The sequence below is a fragment of the Dysidea avara genome, chromosome 1 (genome assembly GCF_963678975.1).
Source record: "Dysidea avara chromosome 1, odDysAvar1.4, whole genome shotgun sequence".
In the NCBI taxonomy this organism is placed as follows: Eukaryota; Metazoa; Porifera; class Demospongiae; order Dictyoceratida; family Dysideidae; genus Dysidea; species Dysidea avara.
The window spans coordinates 62,737,268-62,755,290 of record NC_089272.1 but is presented as its reverse complement, the minus strand read 5'-3'; the positions used below and the strand labels follow the sequence as shown (position 1 = coordinate 62,755,290).

The following is an 18,023-nucleotide window of genomic DNA, read 5'->3' as shown; positions in this document are numbered from 1 at the left end:
CTCATTGGTAGCACTTAATTGGAAATTGAGTATCACTACTGACTTGTCTCAGAGTTCCTACTCCTTTAGTAAGATTATACAATATGTTAGTACATCCACCATGATGCAAGTGGATCATGGCTGCAGCTGCACGACACAGAAAGTTGTCTGGAACTGACACAGATGAAGTAGCTGATAGATATGACAAGAACATTATGGATAACACTTGCAAATGTATGTCTGCTGGTAACTTACTAAACACGTGTAAAAGAGCAGGGGCCTCCATATCATCAGTTTGCACACCAAAGCTAACATTGCTTGAATTACATGGATCCGGAGGATTATACCTGGTGTAAATTGGTGCTCTAACATTATAGAATGATTCTGCATCCTTTGGTGATTTGTATCTGTTTCAAAGAAAGCATAATTGTATGCACAACTTGCTTCAACATACATCTTCACTAGTCAGGTGGTAACTTTGCTGCAGCAAGCACCAGCTATGATGGCTAAATTATATTAAATGATTAACAATCTAAACACCTACCACTTCTCACAACATTGATGGCACCTCCTCTGCTTTTCACAAATTCACTGGCACCTTTCCAAAAAGCATCCTGCTTGTGAGTGGGTCGACTCTCACCAGACGTGTGGAATAAAACAAATTCAGTCAGAACCTTCGGTTCGTCTACCGACCACTGCTCCTTAGAACCTCAGTTATTCGAACCTCTTGGGACCAGGGATGGTCCATAAGTCTGAAAAGCTCACATCTTTAAAACTGTGTATAAATAACCTCAATGTACCATTAAAAACATTTTTAAAAATATCAGTATTATCAACTACTCTAATAGAACAGTCACTACTCTAATAGAGCAGTCATTTCTGTGTTTCGGTTAACTGAGAATAGAAGTGGGGTACTGATAACTGATGTATACTGCTGTGTATACTGTTATCTAGATTATACCTGATTACTAGTTGTGTGTATACCATTGTTTAGAATATACCTGGAGCTAGCTACTTGTGTGAACTTCAAGTAGTTTATGTGGTTTCATTGCTACTGAAATGGCATCCATTATTCCCAGTGGGAAAACAAGTAAGTAAAACATAGATTACCAATTTACAATGAATTTGAAACTATATTATGTTGTCAGTGGTCCATTTCCAAATGTATGGCTGGTCAGGTCCATGGGTATCATGAACTGTAAGTGTACTAGCCACATGTTGGTTGTGTAATCATCTACCTTGCTGAGTAGCTGCAAATGTTCAATGTCACTGTTTAATAAATTACTAGCACCGTAGCAGTCATATGATGGACTTGTGCTACTACTATACAGTGGAATCTCAGTTATCTGAACTTCTTGGGACCAGGGGTCGTCCATAAGTCTGAAAAGTCCGTATCTCTGAAACTGTGTATAAATAACCTTAAAATAGCATGAAGAATTTTAAAAATATCAGTATTATCAACTACCCTAATAGAACAGTTACTACTCTAATAGAACAGTCTTTTCCGTGGTTCAGTTAACCAAGAATCCAGATAATTGGGGTCCAGATAACTGAGGTTCCATTGTATATGGTACAGTGTTGGTTATTATCCTTTAGCATGGATACTATATCAATGACACAAAATTGAAAGCTGTGCACAGCTAGCATTCTTTGTTCTGGAAGTAACTAATTTGGTTGTTGCATCATATACATTTATTTATTATGGTCTGTTATCACATTAGCACATATTCCAGGAGCTGTAAGTTTGTTTGCATGAAGCCAAGACTTGTAGTTACTACACTGAGCCACTTACATCACTTATGTACTCAGAAGGGTGCTCAGTATCCCCAAACAGGTACACAAACTTAAGGTTACGGTATAGTCACGGGCAATCATTCAAAATTTTGAATGCCTATCGATACTTTTTGAGAAGCCCATAAAACCAGTCTAGCAGCGTGAAAAGTTTTAAATGAAGATGAAGCCCTTCATATTTAATGTTTTTATGTAGCTACAGTGTAGTTTGAGGCAGGTGGAACACTACAATTTGTTGTAGTAACACAAGTAAGCCAGCCCGTACATCGCTCAGCTCCAGCTGTCACTACCATGTTTTTCTGCCGCCAAATACAGCAAAAGCTGTAGGCTCTATTGGCATTTCTGGGGCATAGTGATACTGTATATTAAATTTGTTAGGTCCTGTGGAAGCGTTTTTGGCGTGTTTCTCCCAAGTGACTCGGATACAAGCCTTCAAAGAGCTTGTTTCACTCGAAAAAACTACTAAAAGTTCAATAAAACGTCTATGCTACCAGTAACTTAAAAAATTGCTTCCACAGGACCTAGATATTTTAGTTGTTTAGCCACTTGTGTTGAAATTATAAGGATTCAGTAATCTGTTAGTCTGGTTTTTGGCGGCGCGTTTTTATAAAACATCGCTCTATTGTAGACCACACACCCAAGAACAGTCGTTGTTCTGTAGTAAAAACAAACAAGCACAATTAGTTGTATTGCTAACACAACACAGTTGTTGAAATTATTTATCCCTGCTTGGTTTAAAGCAGGTTTTGTAATTTGCTCCGCCCACGCATTTTAAACTATTCCGTAACCTTAAGTGACTTTGCACATGATTATCACTGGGAAATCTCTGGAATTCTACAAATGCAGAGCACTAACCATTTGAATTTGTCTTTATTTTAATGCATACAATTCCACTAGTTTTTACTGTTATGTCTTCGACTTACATGGCAAGACTTACACACTACGATTTTATCGTATTACTTAATTAATACTGTACTACTAGATAACTTGGATTGAATAGCATAAAAATACTTGCTCATATTTACTACTCAGGCAAGTGAGCCTTGTATAGGCAAATCTTCCTGGGACAGGGCTAGTAATATAAGCTACAATTTTAAAAATTTCACCATGAATGCAGCCAACCATGTTGTTTATCTCACTTCAATCCATAGTGATCTTGCTATTGATATAACCATGACTTTGAACACCTCTGGTCATGACTTTAAACAGGCTGTAGGACCAGGTGTCCTAAAGACCTTCATATTTGTGGTGGGTACCAAAGCAGAGTTTTCATCAAGTACCAACTGTTGGTACTGTAGGCATTGACAAATCGCCGAATGTAATGTTTGTAGAGCCGCCACATGTTCACTCAAACAATATCGAATGCCATTTAATGAGGATCACCAGACATACACATACACATGATTACAATGACTTAGAGATTTTAACTGTCAAATTCAGTGCAAGGATTAACTTGATTGCATTATTAGAGTATTTACATGACTGTTCTATTAGAGTATTTAATCCCACCCACGTACAACAATTACAGAGCAAAAAAACCTAAATCTTCAGCACAGACTAAGCTTCCTGGTTTGTACTGAGTTTAATAAGGACAGATTCTATTAGTGCCCCCCGGAAAGCCTAACTCTGAGTGCAATCTTGTATGACTTCTGGTACGTAATGGTATTTTGGAATGAAGAAAAGGCCCAGTTTGGGCTGTTTCCATCCGAAAACGAAATCATAAATAGGTATTGAACATGCACAATGATCCATTCAGCAAGCCTTGCTACTTTTTATCCCAGGATTCTCCTTGTAAACTTTGCTATGCCTGTGAAAGAATAATAATATTATGAATAGTAATAATAATAAGGCCATCATTATTATATTGCTTGTTTCCCGTCACCCAATGAGACAAAATCTGGTGCAGGTAGGAGGTGGTTATTGATTATTAATTATACACTAGCCCGTAACTTTAGCCATTATCAAGTTACGCTTGTCTGAAGGCATTAGTTAGTCAGTCAGTCAGTTACTCAGTCAGTCAGTAGAAAATTCTGTTGGATAAAAAAAATTAAAATTCCATAGCAACTTGTTGAAAGCGTTTCGGGTCGATCTGAAAGCTTGTTTGGGTTTAGTTTTACCTCACCAATACTGCCTCATCGTCGTAAGGGAAAATTGAGGCTGATTTTTAGGTGATATTATTTAGTGGGCCACGCCCACTCCCTACTATACAGTTACTATCGTACTGTATGATACCTCTCAATGTTTCAGCATACAGTACACTAATATAATACCATACCTGTTTCACTGCCCATACAAAAGTCTCAATAGTAGCAGTGAAATTTATCCTGTATTTCACTGGTAGCAGTGAAAAAGTTGTAATTGCAATTTCATTGGCTAGAATTTATGTTAACAATTAGTGTTGACACATGTTTAGTACATAGTGACAAATTGCGTACATAGCAACGCTAATGCATGCAGCGAGTATGGTATTAACTGGGAATAGCATGGGTAGCAGTGAAATTTGGGATAAATACCACTCTTGTTGTATTGGAAATGGTAAATTTCCAATACAACACTCGTGATATTTATCCCAAATTTCACTGCTACCCATGCTATTACTAGTACCAATATTATAGTGTACTGAACATTTGGTACCCCAATATCATTTTTTTGTAAGGTAACATCCACACAAAAACAGCCAAGCTGTATAAAAAGGGTGTGGCCTTCTGGGTGAAACAAGTTGTGAAATCAAAGGTGGTGGCCATGAAATGGCTGCAATGATGTGAATGATAATAAATTATAATAATGGCTGTGTGCATTATTAAAATTTATTATGCATTTGGCAATAGAACATATTACTTATGTTATATAGTGCTTATGGACAGCTGCATAGACATGTGATATGTATGTGTGTATCATCGTAAATGTTGTTACAGGAGATGATCACCCTACACTAAGAGACATGTATATAGTTGTGGTTCCACGTTGTGCTGTGAAGTGGCGTGATTTGGGACTAGCTCTAGGAGTGGAATCATTTCATCTTGACCTCATCCATGTTGATCATCCTAATAGTTGTGAGCATAGTTGTAGACTGGTGTTAATGAGATGGCTCGAAACGGATCCCTCAGCAACGTGGAGTAAACTAATTGATGCAATTGAAGTCATTTCTCATGCAACTTCAAAATTAGAAGGTAATGGGCACATGTACATGTATTGTATGATTAGTAGATTGTAATTAATGCAATGAAACCTTTCTGTGAGGTTTTGTCACAAACTTAGTAAATAGGGAGCCATTGAACCCTCTTGGCTCTGTGCATCTAACATATTTATTAAACACTAGAGAGTCCAACAATAAAGGGTAATGAAACAAGATAATATACTTGTGAATGATGTAATTGCAACATACATAACTATGCTATTATAGTTTTGCAATGATGAAGTAGGGATTCTCCAGGGACCTCCACACTGAACACCTAAATCCTTAACCACTGAGCTGCTGCTATCACAGTTGTTCATCTCACTTAATTTCTACTCTATTAATTGATATTCTAGCTAAAATCAATAGTAAAAGGTTAAAATTTCATAGTTTTACCAATGGATCATCTAGATTGTTCTAGAGTATGTTCTATCCGCACAAAAACAACCAAACTGTGAAAAAAGGTGTGGCCTAAAAAAGCCTGGGTGAAAAAAGTTGTGAAATCAAAAGTGGCGGCCAACTAATGGTTGCTTGTTTGTTTACTTTTTGCCATCACACGGCACTACCATGAATGAAATTATCTTTTCATTGCCTGGTTAATGAATGCTAAAGATTTTCCTATAATGCCTGCCAATTAATGCCTACCACATTACTAAGCAACTAGTGGATGAAATGCAGCACACGCAATCTTGCATGCTGCAAGAATTATTACTGGTAGAAACAACACTGTACGCTTATGTTGAGGTTAGTTCTATGTAATGTATACTCCAACTATATTATACTACTTTTCCGCAGATAGTTTTTAGGGTATTCCGTTTGAGTATTAATGTGCAAAAATATTAGAATCCACTTGCATGATTTTTGTTTAAAGGTACTGAGAGGCAGAGTCTTATTGGACCAAATTTGTTAAGTTTGTGCTGTCTTATCACTGATACTGCACTGTATGGTGTGTATGTGGTGAATGGTTTCTAATTGACGAGTTATTAAATCAAATGGCAAATTTCTATGCTGAAGAGCTAAGTTGACTGTACCGACCCAGGATTTAATTTAGATAGAGCAAGGGGACAATTCTGTTTTTAAGGTTGATACAGTCAAATACGTAGAATAGTTGTTCTTATGAGACTTGTTCAAGTTGTGTTTGTATGAAGCTTCCCTAAACATACCGGTACTGTGTATTTTGTACAAATACGGCTAGTCACACATGTCAGAGAACATGAAACATGCTTTGAAAATCTTTAAGATCACTTCTTTTCTTTCATTGTACCTTTGTGGTACAACATCAGGTGAGGACAAATCTATTGTAGTGAAGACTTTTCTCTACACCTTGCAGAAAAAAAAACTGATTGTACATTAAATATTGTTTATGGCTACTGTAACAATCAAACCAAGCGCTGTAATATTACCATTACACTGAGTGATAATGACTACAATGGCAGTGTTAATGTACGTAGATGTATAATGATCTCACCAAGTATGATGTATGATTCAATATTTGTGAGAGGGTAGCTGTGTCCATAGTGTATGTACTAAGATTCTGCATATAAGATATTGTGTTATGTAGTGTATAGCTTACATTGTATGATTGTGTTTTACCATAAAATCGTTATATAGCCATTTCATTGTATAGCTTACAATGTGTTACTGCTGTATGTATAATGAAATTAAGTTATCGATGACTCTCTATGATAGCTTTACTCTGGATTAGCTGGTCCTGTAATTTTTAACATATTTTTAGTGGACAGGGTTGCTGGTCCTATTGGCACTGGTGACATTAGCTTTATAAGTTGACCATATTATGTACGTACACTGTGCAAGTGGGTTGACCCTTGTTATCTGTACAGTGGGCCCCCTATTATATGAACTAATCACCCTTAGTGCATTCGGATAATGAAAAAGTTCAGATTAATGAAGTTTATACTCTAATAGAACATACACCTTAGTCAATATTCTAATAGAACAATCACTACTGCAGCTCAGATAAATGTTCAGATAATCAATGGCCGGATAATATAGAGGGACCACTGTACAGTTTGCTTTGTCTCACACTTTGGGTTAGAGGCAGGTGGACCATAGATGATCATGTCATTTCATCATCATTGCTTGTGAATCTCATGGTGAATGTCTATATGAGGATTAGAATTGTCATTTCTATTGAGCGCACAGATACCCCATACCTATGAACAGACAGACAATTGTTTTCATAATAATTTGGATATATGTATTCCCATAGTATATTGTAACGTATTTCAGATGTGGGAAGAAGTATTTAATTAATATTAAAGAAAGTGTTTGATACGGAAAACTAACGACTCGATATGGTTTCGTTGGATGAAGAAGAAGACAAGCAGCCTGATTGAAGATAAAAGAAAAGACAAGGTACAGAGGGTACACACTCGTCGGAACCCCAAAAGGCACATCCCACTGGTGAGTTTGTTATTGTGGTGTAAAATGGTGGCCGTGCGCTGCTTCATTTGGGCTCTAGGCTTGCAACTGAGGTCAGTCAGTGAGGTACTGAGGCTAAAATTCGAGTTTTAGCAATTTTTAAAAAATTTAGATGTCCGGCCACCTGTAAGCGTTTTGTTGTATTTAATGCTGTTTTATGTACTACATGGACTAGTACTATTCCGTAAAGGTGATTTTCGTTTCATAAGATATCTCTAGAATGATTTTTAAAGCAGAATTTTGGGCGGCGCGCAAAAATTTCACCTGGATTCCTACTTAAACGGTACAACCGTACCGTTTGATAGTGAATAATTAAATAATAAATAACTAATGTTTGAGAAAACTACAAGGCCTACGGCTTCGCACTCACTGGGAATAGAATCCATGTTGAATGAAGAGACGATCATATAATGGGGGAAGGGGGGTGTTTTTGGGGAGGTGATAGACACAGTATGATGATTCTATTTAACGCTGATCACAACAGCTAGCATGTGACAACCATTACAAAGCAGTTAATCAACAAGGCAGATTCAAATAGCAATCTAGATGAACTAACTACTGATCATTTGTTTTTGAAAGTGTTGCCAGCTGGCACGATAGTGTCTCAAGTCACCATGCCAGCTGCCAGTGGAACAAGATAAAGGATATGTTATCATGTTAACAATATCATTTCAGTGTTTGTTTATTAGCATAATTTGTTTGTTTTGTACTAATACTTCATCCTTCACCTAGTGTGCTTGTTGAATTAGTGTTTTCCACCTTCAGCCTTGCTTTACTGAGTAATCGTCATCAATAGCTGACATATGAAAAAGTGTGTCATGAAAAGGTGGCACTGAGAAGAAAAAAAAGTTGTCATTTGCTGGAATGGAACCCTAGACCTTTGGGTTAACAGTTCTATGCGCTAACGCTTTGGCTGTTTGTTCGTGGTTTAGACAGGAATGTAGCTCAAGTTTTCCTCTACACCAACACCTTCAATGCTCTGTAGAGAGTGAACAAAAGCATGTAGCGATTTGTAACAACAAACTTGGAGTTGCTAGATGATGAGCGCTTAATTTCGTTAAAGTCCCATGTCGATATACACTTTGGTTGCCGAGTTAGCGGTGTTATGAGAAAAGAATGCAGACAGACTGACAGCTTTTCAGCTTTATATATACAGATATCAGTCCTAGGAAGACCACAGTTATTGGCATCCATGGGCACCACACTGAAGAAATCTATGCTGTATATGTGGTCAGCAACTACAAGTGTAGCACCCACAGTGCAGACAGTGTGACATCCTCATGTGACTAGACCATAAACCACAATAATTCACATATTGAAAGAAATGTACATTGCTGTATATGGGCTTATGAGTGAACTGTTTTGGTGATCTTTGTAGCCAACTCTCTGCAATGCAGCATACTGTATCTAGTAGGCTTGATAAAAACACATCAGGATGATCCACCTGCTTACACTACAGCTAGGAAAGTCATCTAGTAACAAACTGATACTGGATAAGCTTCCTAGGTTATACGTATTGAGCTTTAATTTTTAAACTTTAATAGAATTAATAACAAACTACAGTATGTACGTAAACAAATCCATCTTTAAAGTTTTGACATTGTATGGTTTTACATATGGAATGGTGTCTGCAAGAAAATGGCCCAGTTTGGGCTATTGTTGCTCGAAATGAAGTCAACAATAACTCCCACACAAACAGTAATTCATGTAATGAGCCTTGCTACTTGTATTCCAAGATTCTGTCTCTAAAATTGGTTATGCCTGTGAATGAGTAATGGCTAATTTCATTCTGCTTGAAATACACTTACTTAAAGTATGCACCAAAATTTGGTGATAAAGAGTTAAAGTTGATATCAGATTTAATGTCAGAGTACCCTCAGACCCCTGCTTCTGCTTTGCACTGCAATGTATGCTTTAGAGATGTAACAATATATCGATATATCGTGTAGCGTATTGTTTTAAGACAATATTTCTGTAGGTCAAACTGTATCAATATATCACGTATCGTGATATATCGACATATCGTGGCTTGTTATCATGGCTGACAATCAACATTGTGGTTAAACTGAATGGTATGTAATACTTCTCAAAGAAAAATTAGCTCGCTTATTTCTCTTTAAAAAATAAAAAAACAACATAGACCATTACTTAGACTCCACTTTGTATTGTGCAATATATTGCTGTATCGAGATGCACCAGAGGCAATATATCGATACGTCTACACACTGTATCGTTGCAACTCTAGTATGCATTATACTAACTCATAATCATGTAATGTTGCAGATGGCCAATCATGTTTACTTTTGAGTGGCCATTCTGTCCAAGTAATGTGTTGTGCTCTACACAAAATTTATACACTATTGAACAAAGACTGATCATATCACATAATTCATTGAACATAAGGAACATCATTAGTTTTGCATCTGAATGCATGCCCCAACTATTGAATATTACTGAAAGGTGAAGTGCCATTATGTTTCGTTTTCAGATATGTTCAGCCTGTTATACAGCATAGCAAAGAATTGAACAGTACAGGAAACAGTTCTTTAATCAATCCAGTTCTACGGAAAATATGAACAATTTTCATTATAAATGTAATAATCAGCAGAGAGGAAGCCAAATATATTACTGCAAATCAACATCTTACACTGTCAGTGAAAAGAAATGGGGAACAAAGGAGCAAAAGTAAGTCTTTGGTATGCCAAAAGGAACCAGTCTGGCTGAAATGATGTCCCTGTAGACACTTTTGGGTTTGTTCATAACTCTCCAATACTGCCACAATGCCATGAAGGTATTGTGAAGTTGGTTTTGGAGTGAGATTTTTGGCCAGAAAAGTCCATATATGTTCATGATCTCTAATATGCAACTTTCACCAAGAGACAGATTTGATTGAAATAAAAATCAAATCAAAATCAAATGATTGAATTTTGAGCTTTAGTTCTCAATTGAGAGCCACAGGAAATCAATGAACAATGTAAAGTCCAAGATACACGGTAGTGTTTTGTGTGGCCAAGAAAGTGGGTGTGTCACAGCGTGAGTGGTTATGTTCACAAGAAGAAACAAAATACAATTTTTATGCATACAGTGTATGTACGTAGCTAGCTCCGTGCTCCCTTCTCAAATTGGAATCATTTTTACAGAGTTCAAAATAAGAGATAGAAATTCAGTGGCCATTATTAAAATTGTCATTTCATTTATATTGAGCACCACTATAGTAATGTACAGTAAATGTGGCCACTCAAAGTCAATTTTGTATGGCAGTTTACTTAAATTGTATGGAAAATGGCCAATGTCCACCCATTATTTTGAACTCTGTTTTTATACTGCAAACACCCACCACCTTCAGCACCCAACATACCAAGATTACCTAATACAGTCGTGAAATATGAGCCTTAAAAATTTGGTTTAATTTCTTTAGTTTTTTGCTTTAGGGGTTTCAGGGGCTTAGATTATTCTTTTCGCACACTTTGCAAAAACAGTTGTAAAATGCCAATGCGTAGCTTGATTTTCGTGAGCGTTGGTACACTTTAAGATCATATTGTGACACAATCATGTACCAAGTTTGGTGCAAATCTGATTGATAGTCAATTATTTGCAATAAAAAGGCCAACTTGTTGTCACATCTACAGGGTAAACCACTTATGGGAATAACTTTATAATTGGTATGCATATAGGTTAATCATCATAGGTCAAACCTTTTGTGGTTTGAAAGAAATCGCATTGACAGCTACAGGCAAAAACCAAACACCTGTAAACCATGGGGCTGAAATAATCAATAGAGCAGTCACCATGGGATAAAAAAGGTGCATGATAAATGTTGAAAAAATAACTTACCAGTGTTCAAACCATGGACCTCCATACTGATCACTCAACTATCGTGGTTGTTCATCTCACTTAATTTCTTCTTTATAAATGAAAATAAGTTCTATCTAAAATCTACTCAATAGTTAATTTCAAAGATTTACCAATGGAAAATCTAGAACATTCTATGTGTGTGCTATTAGAAATCCTCTAAAAATGTACACTCTATTAGAGTATTACAAATGTAATCAAATAAACTCTGCAGTACAATACCACTGTAACTTCTCTATTATTCCATGAATCAAAGCTGATATCGGCAGAGTAGCACACTACAGTCAAGGCCCACTCACACCAATTGTCATCATCATAATCATCATGTGTGACTGTCTCTGGGAAAACCGATTTTATCGCCCATTTAAAATAAAAGTATTGAGAAATGTCGGTTTTAAATATTCAGATTGTTGTAGCTTGCCAATGGTGGTAGCTACGTGTACAAAACTTTCATGCATTTTACAATTTATCACCTTCCAGATCATCCACTGAAGTAGTCAACAGCTAAGTTTCCTGCCATTTTAGATAGTTTTTAAACCAAGGTTGGCCATATCAGGCGAGCTCCAAAAGGGTTGGGAGGTGGGGGGGAGGGGGTCTGGAAGGCGGGCAAGATGATGTTTTAAAAATTGAAGAGGAACGTGTTGGGATGAATTAGGCCAAGTTGGGGCCATTCAGGGCTCAAAACTGGCTAAAATGAAAGGAAATTTACAGCACAGGTCATAGTCCAATACCACAGAGCTGTACAGCCACACACAGCCATCTCCTAGTTGGCCAGGGCTCCATCAAGACCCCAGACCACTCCTACAGCTCACCACTGTGCTTGAAAAAGCAACTAGCAAAAGCAGACCACTTTACCAGTGTACAATATAAGGGAAAATTATTGCTCAGACAGAATGGCCAATCAAAAGTAAATTTGATTGGCCATTTCTGAAATTGTATGGCCATAAGATAGAGGTGTACTATCCTAGTGTGCGAAGCACACCCCGCAGTGCAAAGCACACCCCGCAGTGCAAAGCACACCCCGCAGTGCAAAGCACAAGCCTTCTAGGGGGGTGTCTGGGCGCTTTCCCCCCAGGAAATTTTTGAAAAAGGATCAATCTGAGACCACTTTCAGCTACTTATCACTGAACTTTATGCACGTGAATTTTACAGAGAATTAATTGTTTATTAGTAATACATGTACAAAATTTGTGTTGCTGCATACATATTTTACCAAAAAAACTATGAATCAATGTATTGTACAGCCAGTTTGTAGACTTAGCTAGGCTAAATGTTTTGTTACAAGTGGTGTTGAGTCAGCACAGATTGAATGATCAACTAGCTATTTCTAAAGTTTCTCTTGTGAATAGCAATAGATCAAAACTTACTCTCGAACTTTCCGTGTGCAGAACACTTTTATCACGTGACTTTCATTCCACTTTCTCCAGCCACTGCATCTCTACAGATTATAACCACGAAATGGCCATCTTATACTTAATATCGTACCTCCACTTCGCAAACATTACTTTCTTTTCTTCTCTTGGAAGGCGCCACTCGTGTAGTCAGTGTAGTGATCGCTTCTTCACAACATCAACAGTAACCCACAATAGATAATTTGGGTAAATACGAGGTGCAGTACTCTAGCTTACTCATGCGCATCGAGTCGATGCTTCGACGGGATCAAGATGTCACGTAGTGATTAAATAGCTTCAGTAAGGAAAGTTAACGATACGACAATAATAATAACTATAATATTACATGTTATAAAGACTAATAATAAAGAATTACAGTTGTAAAAAAATTGATCTGCACAAATGGCCGACCAACGGCTACATTGATTGGTCAACAGCATCACTTGGTCGGAAAATGGCCGAGGGCCGACCGTTATATTGTACTCTGCTTTACTCTGGTCGACTGTGACAGTGAAATTTGATAGTGCATTCATAAAGCTTTTCATTTGTGTGAAAAATCAAAATTTCCTGTCTTGGGCAGTAGGACCGGTTTTCGTAGATCCAGTCACATATTAAGTGCTATGCTAGTAACATCTGTGACAACAAGCTGGAAATAGTATTCTAGTGTAAAATATTTGCTTTGTTAAAATTGAGTAACTGCAACTTAACATTTTTCTCTGCATTCTTCACAGTTTTAGATACATGTTTCTGACTCTCTGTATTTACAGGCCTAGCCTTTTCACATGTCCTTAGTGGGATAGCACTTAATATAATATAAAATATTATGTTTTATGAAAATCAAGATACTCTAATAGAACAGTCACTTAAAAAATCCCAAATATAGACAAAATAATAGTACAGTTATGCATATCAAATTTGGAAGGAATTGACTTCATCAAACACTATTGTAAATACTGTATTATCTGTATTGGTCTCTAGTTTGTCTTCATTGGATCTGTAGACAAGAAGATCAATTACAGTGGGACCTTGTTTATCCGAACCTGTTGGGACCAAGCCCTGTTCATAACTTTGGATAATCTGTAACTTTTAATCATCCATTAGTACATGCATAAATGCAGTCACTTATTCACTATATACCTGTTAAATGATGATACTCAATGCTACTAATGGTCAACACTGTGATAAGAGCACTTAGCACTTCAATACAAGTAGGTTACCCTACTATCTGCTAGGGTTTGGACTGTGGCCACTACCAAATTATCAACAGATTAACCAAACCATTTAATTACATACCAATGTCTTTGAATGGCTGCCCTCCAGCTCACAAGCTAATATCTACAACCACTTCTCTTCAATTATTAGTCACATGCAGTACTTCAGACCTTTCGGTTAACCAAGTGTCTGGATGTTTGAGGTCCGGATAAACGAGGTCCTATTGTATGTATGTAAAAGCAAACTTCAAAGCCAATTTATGATTGGCTGTGTGGTAGGGTTAGGCGATATACCGGTATGATGGTAACAAGGCGATATTACAGCTGGCAATTGACAAACCTTGATACCGCCTTGTTTTTGAAAAACTGCCATACCTTAATTGCGATATCATAGGGGGAATACAGCTGCAACTACACACTTAACGTGTTCCATATTGTACTTGTCAATCAGTATTTCAGCCTCCTTGTACTAGCAAACAAGCCTAACCCATACACTACTACATGAAGCGATGCACTAATTATTAAAATACATGTGAGGCAAGGCACTACTGTGATTTTGGGATAAAAGTTAGATCCAATAAAAAGTAGTGAAACTAGAGATAAATGATTGTATTACAGCATAGCTCAGTGGAAAAGTCTCCACTTTGGCATTGAGCAAAATTATAGCTAATGTGCCAAAGTAGGGACTTCCCTGTCAAGCTGTGCTGTAATACCATCATTCATCTCTTGTTTCACTACTTTTTATTGCATAGATCCCCTACTTCGTTTTTAAATTAACAATTTTTTAAAATAGCTACTAGTTTGTTTAGTTTTTTTTGTTGTAGCGATGCACTAATTATTAAAATACATGTGAGGCAAGGCACTACTGTGATTTTGGGATAAAAGTTAGATCCAATAAAAAGTAGTGAAACTAGAGATAAATGATTGTATTACAGCATAGCTCAGTGGAAAAGTCTCTACTTTGGCATTGAGTAAAATTATAGCTAATGTGCCAAAGTAGGGACTTCCCTGTCAAGCTGTGCTGTAATACCATCATTCATCTTTTGTTTCACTACTTTTTATTGCATAGATCCCTACTTCGTTTTTAAATTAACAATTTTTTAAAATAGCTACTAGTTTGTTTAGTTTTTTTGTTGTAGTACAGCTAGCTAGTTGTATTAAAGTACAGTACAGCTCAAAGGTAACGTCGCAAGTATACACATGCGAGTAATGCTTGCATCTTCTCGCGGGATCATTCTTTTGCAATGTACTGTACAATGCCTGTGGAATATCACGTGGATATGCACTAGCCGCGCGAGACACTCGCCACACATGAGAACACTCGCTATTGAGTTTAGTAATTTCATACAACACTTAAATCACATAAACATTTGTGATCGGTCCCATAATTATGTTCGTGCAAGCCTATATCTAGCTATTTATACAGTAGAATGCAATAAACGCACGCCTGGACCCGCAGAACGCAATGGGTGGAATATTTACGAAAACGAAAAAAATCCTTAAATTCTAAAGCGTTTGTTTCACAATGAAAGAAAGTGATAACACCAAAAACCTTGGCAGCATCGTGATCCAAAAAGCAAGAGAAGCTCCAAAATCTTTGTTTCATGTCAGTTCTCTCAACGAGACAGAAGATATCAGCGTTAGTCTGCCTTGCATTAGACGAGCGGTTCACTATCGCTTTTTCTCACGTTCGTTTTCCTTCGCCGCTCCCCCGTGGATGTAGGAAAGGCCTGGAAGACAAAACTTACCCAGCAATGGATGTGCTTGTTCATGGAGAATTTGATGGTGCAAGTTGCATCTTGGTAGAGGACTGCATCCGTATGTTATGATCGTTTTATTAAACGCCTGTAGCTTATTGTCACTGTACAAATTGATTTTTTGCTGTTAGCACATCGTAGGCCCTTCGTAGTGCTGTAACTTGGAAATTTCTTGGCTTCTAGAGTTGAAACTTCGGTTGACCATTCCTTTAACTATCTAAATAAAGAAAATACGAATTAGAAAAATGCACTAACTGGGGTTCTGTGGCATTACTTGGCGACCAATCCATCTAGGTTTACGGTAGCTATACTGCTAGCTACAGCACTGACTGTATAGTCCGTGACAGAGTCAAGGTCAAGTCAGTAGCTAAGTTACCAAGTATTCGGTAGCTACAACACAAGAAGACTTCACAGCTGGCGGAACTGAGCCAGTGCCACCTCCCAAGACCATAGGTGAGACCTGTTATCTGATCTTGCGTGACGCTCTCAAGTAAAGTTAGTTATTGTGGAGCATTACTGTAGTCTTGCTGCATCCACACGGGTCACTTGAGCGCACGTCACACGCATCATACGTGTACATGCGACGTTACCCGTGAGCTGTACTGTACGTAGTGTGCCAAAATTAGAAGCACATAGGCCCGTAGTAGCATGCATAGCTTACCTTTGATCATAGTAGCAGTGGCACTCAAGTCAGATCTATGAACTGTCTCAGTACAATGGTCCATGTTCTATTCACCCCGGCTGGAAGTTGTTCAAACGAACAAGCCCTTTCAGTTGTGTGGAGCTTAGTCTCGACTAACAAGATGAAGTAATACATTTTCCACTCAAGTACTATCCAATCACTCACTGATCTCGCCATCTGGTACTGAGTGACTGAGTCAATGTGTTCAGAGAAACAAGCCATCGAGTATCAGTCCATCTATTAAGTAACAAATCTCTTCGTTGATTGCAGTCCAGGTGTTGGCAAAAGTCGAAGTGACAACTCAGCAACCTTAATGTTTCACGTGCAACACTTAAAATTATAAGTATCCCAGTCTTTCAGCAGCCTAAGCATTTTCTGAAATAATTTTGTGGTGTCTACAGAAAAGTGTTGATACGGGAAGTTAATACCTTGGTATGGTTTCAATGCTTGAAGAAGAAGACAACCAACCTGATTGAAGGTAAAATGAAAGACAAGGCGCACAGGGCATACACTCATCAAAACCCCAAAAGGCACATCCCACTGGTGAGTTTGTTGTTGTGATGCAAAATGGTGACCGTGCGTTGCTTCGTTTAGGCTCTAGGCTTGCGACTGTGGTCAGTGAAGGAGTGAGACAAAATTTCAAGTTTTGGAATTTTTTTTTAATTCTACATCCAGTCACCAGTGTTTTCTTGTTTTTAATGCTGTATTTCATGTTAGATGGACTAATATTATTCCGTAAAGGTGATTTTCATGGCGTAAGATGTCTTTAGGATGACTTTAAAGGCAGCATTTTAGGTGGCACACGTCAATTTTGATCCAATCCCTACTTAAGGTGGTGCTGAACCGATTAAGTCCAGCCGCACAAAACAATTTGTTTCAACCCACACGCTTAATGAGCTATTTTAGGGTGGCCCAAAACTTCACTAGTGTACAATTTAATCTATGCCTTAAAAGCTGTTGTGATAGCCTGCGATACTTTAGTTTAGCATACAAAGTTTCGTGAAAGAATGCGCCTTCATTTTTCGCCTATAAAACTCTCAAGTTTTAGCCCGATTTTTTCAATAACTGGCCAATGAACAACCAAGTGCTAAGCCACTTCGGTTCCAACCATTTCTCACCTTGTAGAACAATTCTACGCTTTCCTTTTCACTGATAACAACATGGAAAGTAGCGAAAATGCACACCTGTGGACTACAACATTGGGTAACAACTCCATCAAACATGAATCGCAAAAATTCGAAGTGTACTATTGTAGAGTATTGCTTACCCAATGCATATATCAATTTTTGATGGTCTGTGGTGCATAATTTTGAAGTTATTTAGTGAGAAAGGAGACGGTGTGGCTAATCAGGGCGTGGTCCGTATAACAGTAATCACACAATGGCAGCTGGTGCCATTTGCCAGTGAATTAACCAGAGTTGTGACATGCTAATAGTTTTAAAACGTGAATAACATTAGTTGTATCAACAAAAGTAGCTGGGCGGTCTGACAGAGCTTGTTCTGTTAGTCCACTGAGGAACTTCGCTGTGGTCTATGAATTTCTACGTTTGTTCGTGCATTACCACAAACATGCTGTAAAATTAACTTTTTGTGGCTGCCCTTAATCGCTTCACTTAAACAGTACTATTGTACTGTTTGATGATGTTTGAGAAAACTACAAGTCCTAAGGCTTTGTGCTCACCGGGAATAGAATCCATGTTGTATGAAGAGACGATCGTATAATGGGCAGATGTTTTTGTGGAG

The 18,023-nt window shown here is 37.7% G+C and overlaps 1 protein-coding gene across 1 annotated transcript in view; it reads left to right on the top strand.

Annotated features, from left to right (window-relative positions):
• Positions 1-18,023, top strand: part of LOC136240308 (uncharacterized) — a 54,418-nt gene that overhangs the window by 5,078 nt on the left and 31,317 nt on the right. The window contains exons 2-3 of the mRNA XM_066031256.1: positions 974-1,069; positions 4,686-4,940. Coding sequence (XP_065887328.1) covers positions 1,039-1,069; positions 4,686-4,940 — 286 coding nt within the window. The 5' untranslated portion in view covers positions 974-1,038. The remainder of the gene's footprint in view (positions 1-973; positions 1,070-4,685; positions 4,941-18,023) is intronic.